This window comes from Lipotes vexillifer, unplaced genomic scaffold, assembly GCF_000442215.2.
Source record: "Lipotes vexillifer unplaced genomic scaffold, Lipotes_vexillifer_v1.1 scaffold325, whole genome shotgun sequence".
NCBI classification, from domain to species: domain Eukaryota; kingdom Metazoa; phylum Chordata; class Mammalia; order Artiodactyla; family Lipotidae; genus Lipotes; species Lipotes vexillifer.
The window spans coordinates 2,880,789-2,897,384 of NW_006799313.1; the positions used below are offsets into that span (position 1 = coordinate 2,880,789).

General features: G+C 45.6%; 1 protein-coding gene across 1 annotated transcript in view; it reads right to left on the minus strand.

Annotated features, from left to right (window-relative positions):
- Positions 1–6,294: 6,294 nt before the first annotated feature.
- Positions 6,295–16,596, minus strand: part of PDLIM1 (PDZ and LIM domain 1) — a 46,079-nt gene continuing 35,777 nt past the window's right edge. The window contains exons 5-7 of the mRNA XM_007471595.1: positions 13,878–14,029; positions 7,238–7,355; positions 6,295–6,806 (exon numbers count right to left, since the gene is read on the minus strand). Coding sequence (XP_007471657.1) covers positions 6,620–6,806; positions 7,238–7,355; positions 13,878–14,029 — 457 coding nt within the window. The 3' untranslated portion in view covers positions 6,295–6,619. The remainder of the gene's footprint in view (positions 6,807–7,237; positions 7,356–13,877; positions 14,030–16,596) is intronic.

A 16,596-nucleotide genomic window follows, 5' to 3' on the forward strand; every position in this document is an offset into this window, starting at 1 on the left:
AATAAGGAATGAACTAATATGGAAATAGAAAGTTGTAGAAGGTTTGTGAGAAAAACAGAAATCTTTAGAAAGGAATTTTGTGGGTGGTCAGGACTGGCTAAGACTGAAAAAGTGAATGAGTTTTAATAGTAAAAGCAAGGTGGTGTAAAAGTAGGATTTGTTTTTCTCTTTCTGTTAAGAGGGCAAAGTTTTCTTGCAATATTGATCAACTTTTGATAACAGATTGTAAAGTTTCTCTAACCTTTTAAGTAATCTGTTGCAACTTTCTGTATTTGCCTTTGAAATCTTTTTGTCTCATTGGTTGAGTAAATAAGTATTGTTTCATAGTGACCTACTATCGTATCTGACCAAGTGTTTTAAAATCTGCTGATATCTTTGACAAACTTCCCTAAATCAAATTCTAAATGAAGTTCTTTTGACCTCTGGCTAAATTTGGGATACTTCAGAAGTTCCCTGAAACATCACAAAGAGAGAGATTAATTAGGCTTACTTGGTATGTTGAATTACATGGGAAGCATTGTCAAATGAGTAATGATAAACTTTCTTAGGTTATATGGGTAAATGTTACAAATGTTCTAGAAATTATGTGAAATTCCTAAAATTGGATATGTCCTGGTCTAATGTTATGTCATAATTTTACTTAAGATGCTATACGTTGCATAAATAACCGTTTCTTTGTCAATTGCATTGTAATCAGGTCTTTAACCATATGCCATTTAAAGTTTTTGACATTTATATTACTCTGATGCTTTTACAAAAATGAAGATCTTCAAGAAGGTTCATAGAAAGGACTTTTTTTTTTTTTTTTTTTTTTTGGTATGCGGGCCTCTCACTGCATTCTCTATCACCTGTATCGTCAAGAGAGACCGTATTTGGGGTCATAAAGCACACCTTAGTATTTAAAAGTTTGAAAAGTAAGATTAAATTAGAACTAAATAACAGAGAGATATCAGAAAAATTTTAAATATTTGGAAGTTAAATGATATACTTCTCAAAATCAATTGTTAAAAAAGGAACTTAATAAGAAGCATAAAATTGAAAAATTCACATCACCTGTTTTTAAAATTTACTGTAATGGAAAGTAATTTGTGTTATTTTAGCAAAAGGATAGGTATATAAATCAATAAATTAACAAGGAGTCCATATAAAGACCCACATGAAAGTAGCCAGTTACTTTTTTTTTTTTTCTTGTGGTATGCGGGCCTCTCACTGTTGTGGCCTCTCCCACTGCGGAGCACAGGCTCCGGACGCGCAGGCTCAGCGGCCATGGCTCACGGGCCCAGCCGCTCCGCGGCATGTGGGATCTTCCCGGACCGGGGCACGAACCCATGTCCCTGCATCGGCAGGTGGACTCTCAACCACTGCGCCACCAGGGAAGCCCAGGACTTTTTAGAAACAGGTTTCTGATAACTTTTAGATCATACCACCGAACTGGGTAAGAAATTACAGAATTCTAACAGAAAACCTGATGGCTTCATAAACTTCTAACAAGAGATCAAGATCAATAAGAATTAATTACATGGGACCAAATGAACTGATGAATATGATTTATAAGTTTTATGACTTTTTGTCTGAAATAGTACTGGCTTTTACTATTTGTTTTCCAGATATGAGGAAACCTTTCCTCTTATGCTAACTATGACTATGTATAATATACATAAATATTTAAATTCTATTACATATTATCACTGTTTTATACATTTTTTATTTATTTGGATTTACCCACATATTTTTGTTCCTGCTTCTCCACTCTTTTATCTGGGATTTCCCCCCTTCTTAAAAAATATTTTTTACTATTGCCCTTTAGTTCATTATGCTAATGACAAATCTGTTGCTGTTTTTCTGTAAATGTTTTCATTTCTTTCAATAGATATTTTTGCTTGTATACAATTCTTAGGTTTGTTATTATATCCTTTTAGCACATTAAAGCTACCTTTCCATTGAGGTCCAGTTTCCATTTTTGCTGTTGCAAAATTAATTATCAATTTAAGTTTTTCTTCTTTGGTGGAATCTCTTTCTCTCTTTTCTTTCTTTCTTTCTTTCTTTCTTTCTTTCTTTCTTCTTTCTTTCTTTCTTCTTTCTTTCTTTCCCTTTCTTTCCTTCTTTCTTTCTTTTCCTTTCTTTCTTTCCCTTCCTTCTTTTCTTTCCTTTTCTTTCTTCCCATCTTCCTTCTTGTCGTTCTTTCCTTTCCTTTTCCTTCCTTCCTTCCTTCCTCCCTCCCTCCCTCCCTCCCTCCCTTCCTTTCCTCTTTTTATTCCCTCCTGACTAAAGTATACCTATGTAAAAAAAGATGAAGCATTTATCTTTTTCTCTCTACCTGATCCATCCAGAATTTGGCTTTTTCAGCTGGCTTCCCTCTGGATTTGGTGGTGTATTGTGATCCAGACTGCAACCAGTTATACTAATCATTGTTCTAATTTGTTCTTTGTTGTTTTTAAACTGTTCATGCTTTGTGTCTCTCATTGCTGTACTGTAGCCTTATTAATGCTATTAGTGCTATTATTCATACCATATTTTATAAGATTGTTGTTTCTTGTATTACCCAATGTGTAACCAGGTCTCTGACAAAATTAATGATGGCTAAATGTCTTGAGGCAATTGGTCACGTATATATAGCTCTCCATAAAATTAATTGTAATAGTGTAACTCTAAATATGGGAAAAAGCAATAAGGGAGAAACATTTCCTGGATCACAATAAGCTAGTAAGATAGATGATCCAGAGACTCTTTAGGATGACAAGGCCTAATTCAGAATAGCACACGAATAGCCTATCAACGAAATCCTCACCTGACCTAGGAATGAGTCTTCCCAGCTCCATGGGACAAATTGGTCATGAAATCCCTCCCAAACCTTGGTCAAATTTATGACTAAAAGTGGGAAGTGAACAAAAAAGAACCACGAGCATCAGTCATCACCCAGTTATACAAGTGGGTTAAATCACAACCCACTGAAGTCAGCCACCAACAGTGCACCTTGAGGTGAATTCATGAAAAACAGGATGAGGTACTCTGCTTTGGATAAACAGGACCCTAGATAATTAGATGCATATCTCAGGAAGAATTTCAAGGAACCCAGATTCTTGCATCTTCCCATACATAGAAAAGCCTAAAATCATTAACTTGAGACGTCTGTTCTTTGTAATTAGCAGTGATCTTTTACCAAGATGCATGCCTGACTACACGTATTTCCCAGCCAAAAAAAGGTCATGTGTATCCTGGCTCCTCGCCCACCTCTTCAGAGCAGTTCCTCAGAGCTACTGAGTGGCTGTCTCCCGGGCGGGAGTCCTCAGTAAGACCCCGAATCAAACTCAAACTCACAATTCTCATGTTGTGCATTTTTCTTGAAGTCAACAGAGGTTTCACAATTCTCATGTTGTGCATTTTTCTTGAAGTCAACATAGGTTTTGGCTGGAGAAATCATCGGGATGCTTTCAAAATAGCTGTCCTGCTGGAGGGCGGGCAGAATTGAGAAGGCAGAGTGCAAGGCAATTAGAAGAGATTTGGTGGACACATGGGAACAAGGGAAAAGAACATGGTATCTAGAAGCGAAGCAGAAATCCAAGATGTCTTGTTTTAAGGTAGGTGCAGATTGTGTGGTCCAGTAAGGTAGCCCGTAGCTACACATGCCTATTGAGAATTTGACACGTGGCTAGTGGCATAGATTAAAATGATAACACTTTAGATATATGGCACTAAATACAATACATTATAAAAATTGATTTATTGATTTTACCTTTTTCTTTTTCCATGTGGCTATTAGAAAGTTTTAAATTACTTGTGTGGCTTTCATTGTACTTCTTTGGACAATGATGAGGCATCCATTTACAGATTCATTCACCAAACATTTGTGGACTATCTCCCTGCTCAGGGCTGAGCAGATGAAGCTGATACAGATAGAGGAACAGTTCTTATGGGGGCTTCATTCCTTTCAGGAGACTATGGTTAGTGTCTTATGTGATGCGTGCCCAGGAGGTGTGCCCTGGATACAGGAGCACAACAGATCCTAGGCCTGGTGGGCCAGCAGAGAAGACTGTCTGGAGGAGGCTGGGGCTTCGTCCTGAAAGACCACTGACGTTTACTAAATCAAGAAGTGGGGGCTTCCCTGGTGGCGCAGTGGTTGAGAGTCCGCCTGCCGATGCAGGGGACGCGGGTTCGTGCCCCGGTCCGGGAAGATCCCACATGCTGCGGAGCGGTTGGGCCCGTGAGCCATGGCCGCTGAGCCTGCGCGTCCAGAGCCTGTGCTCCGCAACGGGAGAGGCCACAACAGTGAGAGGCCTGCGTACCGGGAAAAAAACAAAAAAAAACCAAAAAAACTGGAAGAAGAGTGTTCCAAGTCAGAGGGAATCACTTCATCAAAGTCTGTGACTGTTTTTCCTCTCCAGGAAGTTGTCCAAAAGCTTAGTAATTAAAGGATGATGCAAGTCAGATCAGAGATATTCCAGTACATTTCTTCCATTTTGTCTTCATTTTAGAGTAAGCGTGACAGAAGAAATAAAATCAGACTAACATGGTAGGCAAGGAGGACAAGAAACAGGTCAAATCTTAAATTGCTCTTGGCAGGAAGTAACTCTTATCAATATAAACTAAAGGCTGGAGGAAAAGAGGAGTTCTTGGCCACAAAACACAACTTGCACTGAGGACAGGAATGCTGACATCCCGTTTCATTTTGTCGGGAAACAAATTAGCCTTGGAGGCCACGGAAAACAGCCATAGTGGTCACTTGACACTCCCGGTATCTGGCCTCCACTGGAAGGGAGGCACGCTGTATGTAAGATCCATTCCTAAGAAGTAATACTGTCGTTGAACAAGAAAAGCATCAGACATGTGGCACATTATCTGAGGAAAAGGACTGGAGAAAGTTCTAAGGATGTATATTACCCATTCATCCCCCTGCAGTCAATAAACCCAGGTCACAGTTGTTAGTGTATTTGTAAATGCATCAAACTTGCTGTGGTTCAGAGAGCTTTCATTTTATGTTGATTTGCCCAAATTACAAAGTTTCAGCCACCTTGCCTTTTACAAACTTAGAAAGAGTTTAAAATAAGGATTAATAGAAAGAGAAAGGAAGGAAGGAAGGAAAAGATAGAAAGAAAAATCAAGAGCTTTAACACAAAGTAATTTTCTGCCTGAAAGTTTTTCTTCAGTCCTTACAGATTAGAACTGCTTGTGTCTAAACTGTCTGCAGCGTGTCCAAGTTTCAGAGATCTGCCAAGTGAAATCCCAGCATTACCATCTAACTAGAATCCTTACTATTAGAAATCTAGTCCCTTGATCAGTAAAGGACGTCCGCTATTGCCCGCGGTGATGAATATACTGCTTAAGAGTAGATGATTTGCTGTTTCAGAGGAAGAAGGGTTGGTGGAGTGACCTGTCCGTCTCTCTTAACAAATCAGTCTCTAGAGCAACGGGGGTGCTACTGTTTGAGCAAATGACTCCTTTAGTGGTTGGTCACCAAGAGATGACCTACAGTAACCTAATCTCTCTAACTCAAGGCCCCTTAACGGCCAGGGTTCCGGGTCTCTTCCTGGAGGAGAATGCATTTGCCACTTCCCTGAGCAACCCTGCAGGTCTAGGGCTGCTGGCCACGGTCCTGAGTTTGCTTCCCTTCACAAAGGGGAGGGGTTGTGATGGCAGCAAACCAGCCTGGTAAAAGCTCACCATCTATTATTTGGAAAGCATTCATTTCCTCTAAGTCCCCAAACAGCCAGATGTAAAGAAAACATTTCCTCACAACATAACTATCTTATATTAGCATCAGAGAAAGATAATTTGGACCAGTCTTCAAAGAAATGTAAGAACATGGCTGTTGGGAATTGCCTGGTGGTCGGTCCAGTGGTTAGGGCTGAGAGCTCTCACTGCCAAGGGCCCGGGTTCAATCCCTGCTCGGGGAACTTAAGGTCCCATTTGCCACATGGTGGGGCCAGAAAAAAAAAAAAAAAAAAAAAAAAAAAAACTCTGTTTTCAGATGCCAGTTTTCTCACACCTGGAGGAGAAGGCCTGCACATCTCAGAGGTATGGGAACCCCCAAACGAGGAGAGGCCTCAGAAATCTCGTCTGGCTTGAGACAGGAAATAGGACACACGGTCACGTGAAAGAGAGACACCAAAAAAAAAAAAAAAAAAAAAAAAAAAAGACTGTTTTCAGATGCCAGTTTTCTCACACCTGGAGGAGAAGGCCTGCACATCTCAGAGGTATGGGAACCCCCAAACGAGGAGAGGCCTCAGAAATCTCGTCTGGCTTGAGACAGGAAATAGGACACACGGTCACGTGAAAGAGAGACACCACACTGCCTTGAAGTCTATTAATTTATTGGGTGAAATGAAATCATTGTCAGACATACTAAATTTGGTTTGGTTCAAGTTTGGCTGATGTCCATTTGCAGCAGAGATGAATGGAGAAGAGAAGACACAGTGATGCTGGTAAGGGGACACTGAACAAAGCCATCTTCCGCTAATCATAAAAGCGGGCATCACACAGCCAGCGTGAGTCAGTTAGCTGACGAGCAGGGAAAAAACCAAAGTAAGCGAGAACTTTCTAGACAAGAGAAGCCAGAGCTTTCAGAGGACAAGATGCAGCAGGGGCCCGTTGGGAGACCAGCGTTCGGTGCTGAGCTGCCGGCTCACTTGGGGAACACAGTGATCACATCGTAGCCCTCGGGTGGAGTGACCCGCTCCCGGGCGTGCTTTTCACAGTAGATCTGATCCTCCACAAAGAAATGGCCCTTCTGTTTCAAGTTGGTGCCACAGTCGGTGCACACGTAACACTCAGGGTGGCGGTGACGGTCCCGCAGCTTCACAAACACGCCGCTGCAGGGGGGAGGGAGGAGAGAGGCTCCTTTAGTGACGAGCACCTGAAGGGGGCACCAGGCTTGGGGGCTCCTCCCAAGGGGCCCATGTGGCAGACCAGAGCCTCCTAACTGGCCTCCAGTCATAAAGGGGCTTCTCATGCCCGGGGTCCAAAGACGTTACCCTTGAAGCCTTCGGGAAGTCCCTCCCACTGCAACAGAGCAGCCCTGCTTTTTCTGGTTTTACGTGTTCATACCCTAAGGGTTTACAGCCAAGGAAAGCCTTCACCACCTGGCTCTGGGACACAGGACCTACCTGGCCTCTCTGCTCCATTTTCCAGGCAGGATGTTTTTCTCCATCACACCCAAAATGTGCAACATCCAGCACTTTCCACATTTTCATGGTTTACCCAACCTGCAGGGCCTCTGATGCCCTGGAAGGCAGATACTCACACAATGCCGGTGCCACACTTGTCACACACGGGCAGCTTCTGGGCATTTCCAATCGATGCAGCCACTTTGGTGACTGGAGCCTTAACACTTCTGAATCCTGAGGGCTTGTTGGGATCCCCTAAAAGGAGGAAAACACTTGGGTTGGCCGGAAGTGTAGGATTGCATAAGTATCATTTAGTTCTTTCAGATTCACTTATATGTATGTTCCAGCAAGGTCATGGGCACTGGAGTCAAACAGACTTGACTCTGCTCTGTGATCCTGGGCAAGTTACTTCTCTGGTCTGCAGTTTCCTTTTCTATAAAACAGGAGGTCATTTCCCCTTCACAGTGGGACAAAAAGATTAAAAAAGACACATAAAGCCCTCCCTGGCACATGGTCAGCCCTCAAAACACAAATTACATTACATGCTGATTAAATACATGCAAACACTGATGTGGGACTTAAAAATTAAAAATGCTTTATATAGAAAAAATAAATAAAAATGTCTGATAATTCAAAGGCAGTGTAGTCAGATGCCAAAAGAAACCCACATTACAAAGAGAACAAAATCATTATGGTAGAGTGTGCTATAAGCAGCCAGATAAAAACCACCTGCTACAGGGCAGAGTCAGCAGCAGCCTTCCTGCAGTCAGCTTTCTGTGTACAAAACAAAGCTCCCAAGTTGCTGGGTGCTGAACTGCCTACAGCCCAGTTCATCACCTGTGTAGAGCCCTGTGTAATGGTAGCTATTAATAATGGTAAGCTACTAAAATTATTGCTGTATATTTGGCTGGCTGTGTTTCCACATCACATTTTTTTTTTTACTGTGATGTGGCCTAGCAAGCATTGTTAGGTTTGTCAGCTATTTACACATGTCTCTCTGTCTGGACTGCAAATTACTGGAGCACCAGAACCCTACTTCATATATTTTTCAGTACTCCACAGAGCCTACCATGGGCTTAACAAAATAATAGAGGCTCAGTAAATACACAAGAAATAGATGATGAAATGCCATGACAAATGCATGATGGTCCCTCTCTTAGTCCAGCATGCTTTGGCTCAGGAAGCTGGAGAAGTCTCTACACTGATGGTTCTGAGTGGGCATCTGTGAGCATCCTGGGCACCAGGAGAGATTTCATAAAATTCACAGACCAGGCTCTACCCCAGACCTGCTGAAGGAGCATCTCCAGATGCAGGGGCCCCAGGATCCTGTTCTATACTCCAGGTTAAAATCCACTTCTTTAGACTAAAACAGCTGTTCTCAAATGCTGTTGTGCATCAGAATCACCCGGCAGGCTCATTAAAACCCAGATTGCTGGGCCCACTCCTAGAGTTTCTGGTTAAGCAGGCCTGAGGTAGGGCCCAAGAATTTGCATTTTTAACAAGTTCTCAGGTGCTGCTGCTGGTCCAGGAACTACACTTTGAGAACCACTGAATAAGAGCGAAAAATGGATTTTTGTGTCAGGTGGGGGGGTGAGGAGAGGGTCATCCCATATCTGCAGCCATGCTGGGCAATCCTGGGGCCAACAAATGAGGGCCCTAGCTCGCTTGTCCTTTCCAAAAACGAGTCCCCATATGTTGGCTGGCGCTTCTGAACCCAAAATTGAGACTGTGTGTGACATAAGGGGCATTTAGAGTTGGCTAGGCGTGGTAGACGGTATATTTTATCTGTTATCCGTACCCTCCCATGCTTCCCAGGTGGTCAGTGCTTCTCTACTGGTGGCGATCTTGTTCCCTAGTTTTGGTTGTCTCAATTGTAAGGGAGTGCTATTGGCATCTTGTGGGTAGAGGCCAGGGATGCTGCTGAGTGTCCTAAAACGCACAGGACAGCCCACTACAAGGGCTTATCTGGCCCAAAGTGTCAACAGCACTAAGGCTGAGGAAAACTTGCTCTTGGTGGAGTATACTCCCCCATCCCATCGACTTTGGGTTTGGCCATAAGACTTGCTTTGGCCATCGGAGTGTGGGCAGATGTGAGCCCTGTTAGGCAGAAGCATGAAGTGCACTTGTGTGGCTTGGCCCTAACCCCACTGAGCTGCTGCCCCCTGCCACAGGAAATCTGGCCGTGTGCAACAGCACATGGATGGACCTGGAGGGGATGATGCTTAGTCAAGTAAGTCAGGCAGAGAAAGACAAATGCTCTATGTTATCACTTATATGTGGAATCTAAAAAATAAACAGGGGCTTCCCTGGTGGCACAGTGGTTGGGAGTCCACCTGCTGATGCAGGGGACATGGGTTCGTGCCCTGGTCCGGGAAGATCCCACATGCCGCGGAGCGGCTGGGCCCGTGAGCCATGGCCGCTGAGCCTGCGCATCCGGAGCCTGTGCTCTGCGGCGGGAGAGGCCGCAACAGCGAGAGGCCCGCGTACTGCAAAAAAAACCAAAAACCAAATGAATAGAACAAAACAGAAAGGGACTCACAGATATGGAGAACAAACTAGTGGTTACCAGTGGGGAAAGAGAAGTGGGGGGCAAGATAAGGGTAGGGGATTAAGAGGTACAAACTACCATGTACAAAATCATAAGCTACAAGGATATACTGTAAAGCACAGCAAATATAGCCCATATTTTACAATAACTTGAAACAAAGAATCTAATCTATTAAATCACTATGTTGTACACCTGAAACTTAGTAATATTGTACATCAACTATATATACTAAATTTAAAAAAAAAAAAAAAAAAAAAAAGAACAGCAAGCCCTGGACAGTGACACCGCTCTCTGCTGGGATCCCAGATAAAGCCAGCCTCGCTGCAGCTTGTTCAGCTCTGCAGCGCCACCTGCTGGCTCCATTTTCTTCTCTCACCTATTCAGCCAACACGGCAAATGCAAAAGAAATTTCCCTTCTTCCCTCTCCGCTAGCTTACAGTAGAAATAGCTCCCTTCAGACTGTGGGCTACTACAAAAATTTTCAAATATCTCTCCTTCCAATGAAACTTGCAGCTCAAAGCTTTTGGGAAAAAAGTGAAAATGAATGGAGTAAAGCACAGCCTTTTCACTATCCACTTCAATGCTCAACAACCCTCTGTGACTACATTACCTATAGAATCAAATTCATGGTCCTTAACCTTGCACCTGGTGGTCCTCCATGATCTGACTGCAGACCATCTGAGGATTTTCCTGGAAGCCTGGGAACCAGCCAAAATGAGCCTACATACTTCCTGAGCAAGTCTCCAGCTTTCTTATCTCAGAGCCTGGGGTCCCCATTGTGTTTCTCAGTCCATGATGGCTGGGGACAGATGAATGAATAAACAAGATGTGGTGTATACATACCACAGAATATTATTCTGCCTTAAAAAGGAGGGAAATGCTGACACGCGCTACAGCATGGGTGAACACTGAGGACATTATGCTAAGTGAAATAAGCCAGGTACAAAAGGACAAATACTGCATGATTCCACTCATATGAAATACACAGAATAGTCAAATTCATGGAAACAGAAAGTAGAATGGTGGTTTCCATGGGCTGGGGAGGAGGGAGCCATGAGGAGTGGGTGCAGAGTTTCAGTTCTGCAAGAAGAGTTCTGCAGATGGACGGTGAAGACGGCAGCACAGCAGGAGTGTCCTCGGCGCCATGGAATCATATGCTTAAAAATGGTTCAGATGGTAAATTTTGTGTTAGGTATGTGTCGCCACAGTGAAAAAAAAAAATAAAGCCTCCTTCCTGCAATTTTTAGAATTTGATCCAGAGCAAGAGGAAGTGTGAGGAACCCAGGACCCTTTCTCCTAGTCCAGAGGCTGAATTTCACCCCAACTGAGAAGACCCACACTGAGTCTGGAGATTTATCACCAAGCCCTGCTGCAGCCAGACCTCCCTCGGGGGCCTCACTGACTGTGTGCCTGGCACATTACACACACTGTTTCCCTTAAGGCTTTAAACTACCCGTGGAATAGCCATTATTAGCCTCACCGGATGTGTACAGATAGAGTAGGGCTTAGAGGAGCCACTTGCTGGAAGTCTCGTGGTGGGTCTCGGGCAGAGCCTGGACACCAGTGCTGGTGGTGCAGTGCTGCTGGATGAACCACAGGCCTTCTCGAATGATAGTAACCCTCACGGAGTGCCTTTACCATGCACCAGCCACTGCCCTGAGCTTTGACCATTTCATCTCAAATGAAAACAGGTATTTGAGCTCCCTCACTTGAGAGCCTTCTGCATGTGGCAGATGTCTGGATTGGAACTTATGCTGTTCCATTCAGTGAACATTTAATGCAAGTGCATATTAAGAGATAAGGGAGAGACCACAAGATCTATTATCTCCCTTTTCCTTTTTAGCAAAATTGTTATTTTCTTTGGAGCAAGAAGATATCCAGCCATCCAGCCCAGGCGAGAAAAACTATAATTCTCAGACTCTCTTGCAACTAGGTGGGGCCATGTGACTAAATTTTGGTCAAAATATAAGTGGAATAGTCATGTGGAATTTCTGGGAAAAAGAAAGCTGGTTCATCTGAAAGGGGGATTCCCCAATTAGCCCTTCCCCTGTTCTTCCTTCCTGGTCCCTGGAAGTAGGCATGATGGCTGGAGCACCAGCTGCCAACTAGAACCATGAGGTAGCCTTGAGAATGGAAGCCACTGGCTTGGCAGGTAAGAATACAGGATGGAAGGGATGAAGCATGAAGAGCAGGGAGCTGCCACCTCAGGGCAACTCAGTGATCCTGGGCTTCAAGTCCTTCTCTGTGACCTCTGTGACCTGAGGGCATGCAGTGAGGTGAGCCCTGCAATGTCTGTCTGTGTTCTACTTTGGGCTGGAATGGACTGACTTTTCCTCTCTTAGCTGAAGAGTTTTGCACCCACTTACTCAGAGTACAGTTGTGGTTTCTCACGTTTTGAAAAACCACCATCCTCTAGGGTTGGCCCCCAAGTCATCTGACAGTTGGGCTAAGACTGGAACTTAATACAGAGTATATGACTCATTCCTTTCAAACTGCACAGGTACTCCAAGCAAAGGGGGAAATTGCTGGTAGGGACAATATCCTTCTAGCATAAAAGAAGAATTTTCCTAATATCCTGTGCTTGTAAATTGCCAATTTCTCTAAGGAACCACCCAAATGGGGAGGAAGCTTGGGTGCCGAGTGTGTTCAGGAGGGAACTTTCAGCTCAGGAAAGACTCCTGGGAAGCCAACTCTGCAGCTGGGGGCTTCCAGGCGGAAGGTGACTCTTCCAGAGGGCACTCAGCTCTGACCCTCACTGGCCGCCCTGGGCAAAGAACCAACCCCTCAGGAGCCTGGCTGAAGCGGGTGTCCGAAACAGAACAACCAAGTGTCCCTCCCAGCAGTACCAAATCTCCTCACAGGCAGGCACACTGGGAAGAAGAGAGCAAGAGAAGGCAGGGCTCCGGTGAGCCTTGTGGAAAGGGACGGTGCAGAGTATGGAGGGCTGGGCCTCGCTGAGACCAGGAAGGGCTGCAAAACCCAACTCTCCGGAACTCACTGGTAGTTGTTAGGCTGGTGGCGAGAATCAGAGGCACTTGTGAATGACCACCTGAGAGGTGGGCAAGCCCGAGAGCTGTCGCTCACAGGTCACCTTTGTGAGAAGGGGGAAAAAACATCTCTTGTGCAACACACCCATCTGCCAGAAATCTCTCCTTGTAGTTGTTACAAAGCTGTTGAGACAGCTTTGCTGCCACCCACTTGAAAATTATCGTAAGAAGCACAGAGTGTACGATGTGTAGAGGGCAAAGACTATCTCCTGAGACCTGCGGAGCCACGTGTGTGGCCCTGGGCGCCTCGGGCATTGGAGCTCACGTCTGGACAAGCTAAGGCTGGCCTGGAGCCTCTTGATGAGGTCTCAAACATCGTTAACAGTTACGAAGCACCTACTGTGTGCCGGTCACAGTGACAGGTGTTTTGTGTAATTTATAACATTTGATCCACACACCAGTCTTAGAGGAAAGGGTTTTCATCCCTGATTGGCATATGAGCAAACAAGCCTGAAAAGGTTCAGAGACTTGCCTAAGGTCACTCGGTGGGGGGGATGTGGCTAAACTGGGGGCCCTCCGGTTCTCAGGAAGCCGTCCTCCCTAGAGCAAGAACAAGCACGTGGCCCCAAAGTAAAGCTCAGAGCCTGGCTTCACTGCTGCTGATTCATTTCATTCTGCTTGTCATTCATCTCCCATGGCCTTCACCCACTCACAGGTGCCAACCACCACAGAAACATGGTGTATGGGCTCAAACCAAACCAGTGGCTAAGGGACAGACGACAGAATCCCACAACAGTCAAGCTCCCCACGTCCTCAGCCTCCCCATGCGCCTGTGGCAGGAAACAGCTAGGCAGGTCTGGCTGGGAGCTCATTCATTCCTCCCCCCACTACACCCCCCTTTTTCTTTTTTTTTTTTTTTGGCCGGGCCTCGCAGCTTACAGAATCTTAGTTCCCTGACTAGGCATTGAACCCGCGCCCTCAGCAGTGAAAGCACAGAGTCCTAACCACTGGACCACCACGGAGTTCCCTCTTTTTTTTTAAAAGAGCTTTTAGACTTTTAAGAGCCATGCCCTGCAAAGCACACTGTGCTCTTTCCACCTCTTCAGGGCTGTGTTCATCTGTGTTTTAGCAATGACTGCTCCTCTGCCCAGGCCTTGAACAAGAGCCTCTGAACACACACACATACACACACACACACACACACACACACACACACACACACACACACACACGACTGATTACCTTTCTCCTCCGACTCCAGGATTTCCTGCAAAACCAGGAATGAAGTGGACTGTTTCGGAGGCTCATTTAACTCTTGTTTCTCCTGAAGCATCTTGTAAACTTCAGATTCTTTGTCAATGACGAGTCCGCTTGGAAGCTGAGAATGGTCTAAGCTGTGAAGAATGTTTGCAAGTCCATTAGGACATGTCAGAAGTTAGGAGAAAAAAATTCACCAGGCACCCCCTTCCAAGAGAAGGCACCCATGAATCAAAGGGTGGAGAGAAATGATCCCAATGGACGAAGCCTTCTTTAATGCAGCCATAGACCTCCTGCCGATACTGTGAGGTGTCTGTAGGCAGAGCTGGCTGCTGCTTCCAGACAATAAGCCTAGTTTTCCAAATAGTTTCAGTGATTCAATTACTTTTTAGCCTAATCCCATGGAATGGGAATGCCATGCTTCTTGCAAAATTACATAAACAACATGATGTCGAAAGAAAGTTTATAAGAGGGAAAATGTCAACCACAATCCGAGTGCTAAAAACTCAGCTGGGTCCCCTTAGTACGGGCCACATACTTTCCCCAGAGCAGAAATCAGTGTTCTTTATTGCTGATGACATCAAAAGGCTCTCTCTGTCTCCATAAACTCCTAATTCTCACAGCAAGGAGCTCTGGTCTCTTCACCTACCACACAGAAGTGATAGTGTCTGCCCTGCTCAGTTCACACCGTTGTTGGCAAGGATGAGAAAGGCAAGAACTTTGTTTTCTGTTTTCTTGTTTTTTTTTATTGGAGTAGAGTTGATTTACAGTGTTGTGTTAGTTTCAGGTGTACAGCAAAGTGAATCAGTTATACATATGCCTACATCCATTCTTTTTTAGATTCTTTTCCCAAATAGGCCATTCCAGAGTGTTGAGGAGAGTTCCCTGTGCTATACACAGGGTCCTTATTAGTTATCTATTTATATATAATAGTGTGTATATGTCAATCCCAATCTCCCAATTTATCCCTCTACCTCCGCCCCCCCTTAACCCTGGTAACCATAAGTCTGCTTTCTACATCTGCAACTCTCTTTCTGTTTTGTAAATAAGTTCCTTTGTACCATTTTTTAGATTCCACACATATGCGGTATCACATATTTGTCCTTATCTGACTTACTTCACTCAGTATGACACTCTCGAGTTAAGTACTTTGTAAACAGTGACGTGCTGTTCCGTTGAGCGAGGGGCAGAGGCCTCAGCTCAGGCCCAGGGACGGGGCAAGCCAGGCCTTGCCGCCCACGCCTCCCCCTGTCCTCCTGGGCTCCCCAGACAGGGTGAGATGGGCAGAGCTGGCGGCCTCTTTCCCCCAGGGCCCATTTGCCAGGGGAGACACCTCTACTGCCTGGTTTCGGGGAAGGAGGAGCGTGAAAGGAGGTAAACTGCAGTCAGCTTTACCTGTGAAGTCTGTCCTGAGTCCCACCCCTTTGCACCAGCCCCTCCCCCCCGTCCCAGCCACGCTGGCTGTTAACAGCACACGGCTGACCAGCTTCGCAACTTGTTCCTCTGCCGCCACTCTCAGCCCCCGGGACCGCCTTGGCCTTTTTTGCCAAGAGGCCAGAGTGGTATTTTAAACACAAGAATCAGACTGTGTGGGGATGTGGCTCCAAGTGTTCCCATCTGACTCAGAACCAAATATTCACAGTTTTAGTAACAAGACACAAGCGTAACCAGATTCATCTCCTTTGGAGTAAATATTCATTACAAAAAGTAGAAAGGCCCTGCAAGATGTGGCTCTGCTCCCCTCTCCAAACACATCGCCTGGCACCCCTTGCTCGCTCCAGTGAGACCAGCCTTCATGGCGTTTCTAGGACACACCAGCCTCAGGGCCTTTGCACATCCTGCTCCCTCTGCCTGGAACGCTCCCTCCCCAGAGAGCCCCGTGGCTCCCACACTTCACTCAGGTCTCTGCTCAGATGTCCCTCCTCAGAGAGGGTCCCCGACCCTCAGCTTAGAACAGTCCACACCATCCCTGTCACTCTTCCCCTTGCTCTGCTGTATCTTTCTCCATGTTGTTTCTCACTCACCATCAGTTATACCTGTTTCTTTATGGTCTGTCTTCCCCTGGAAAGTAAGCCCCACGAGGGCAGGGCCATGGCCTGCCTTGTTCAGCACCGTGTTCCTGCCCTGTATCAGTGCCCGGCACAGGGCTGGGGCATGGTAGGTGTTAGAGAAGTGGACTAAGTGCCTTTCTCCTCCTCACTGCACCCTCTCCCTGCTCCTGTGGGGTTGCAGGGAATCCCCCAGGGCTGTGCCAGGGACATGGGCAGTCCAGCCTCTTGGGCCCAGATCACCTCCTGCGTCTCAGCCTCAGCTGCTTTTTCAGAAGCCTCCACCCGCTAGGGAAGAGGGGCAGCGTGCCAAGTAGAGCCAGAGAGGAAATACCAGATGGTGGTGCAGTTTATCACCCACCCATTGCATAATCAGTTCACATTCCATTTTAAATGTGACTCAAGGCCCCGGCTGGAAGCAGGGTCACTCGCATCAGTGAGGCTCTAGGTTTTCCCTTTGACTACAACCAGGTTCTCACAATAGAGGACAAAGCCCTCAAAGAGTGACATCTGTTCTGCTGCTCTCAGGGAAGGTCAAAATGCAAGTAGAGAGAGATTCATCAGCTGGTCACTTGTGCAGGCCACGGTGGGGGGCGGGGGAGGGAAGCCACCACCCCTGCCCGTCCACAGCTGCTGGTCTCTGTCCGTGTCTCTTT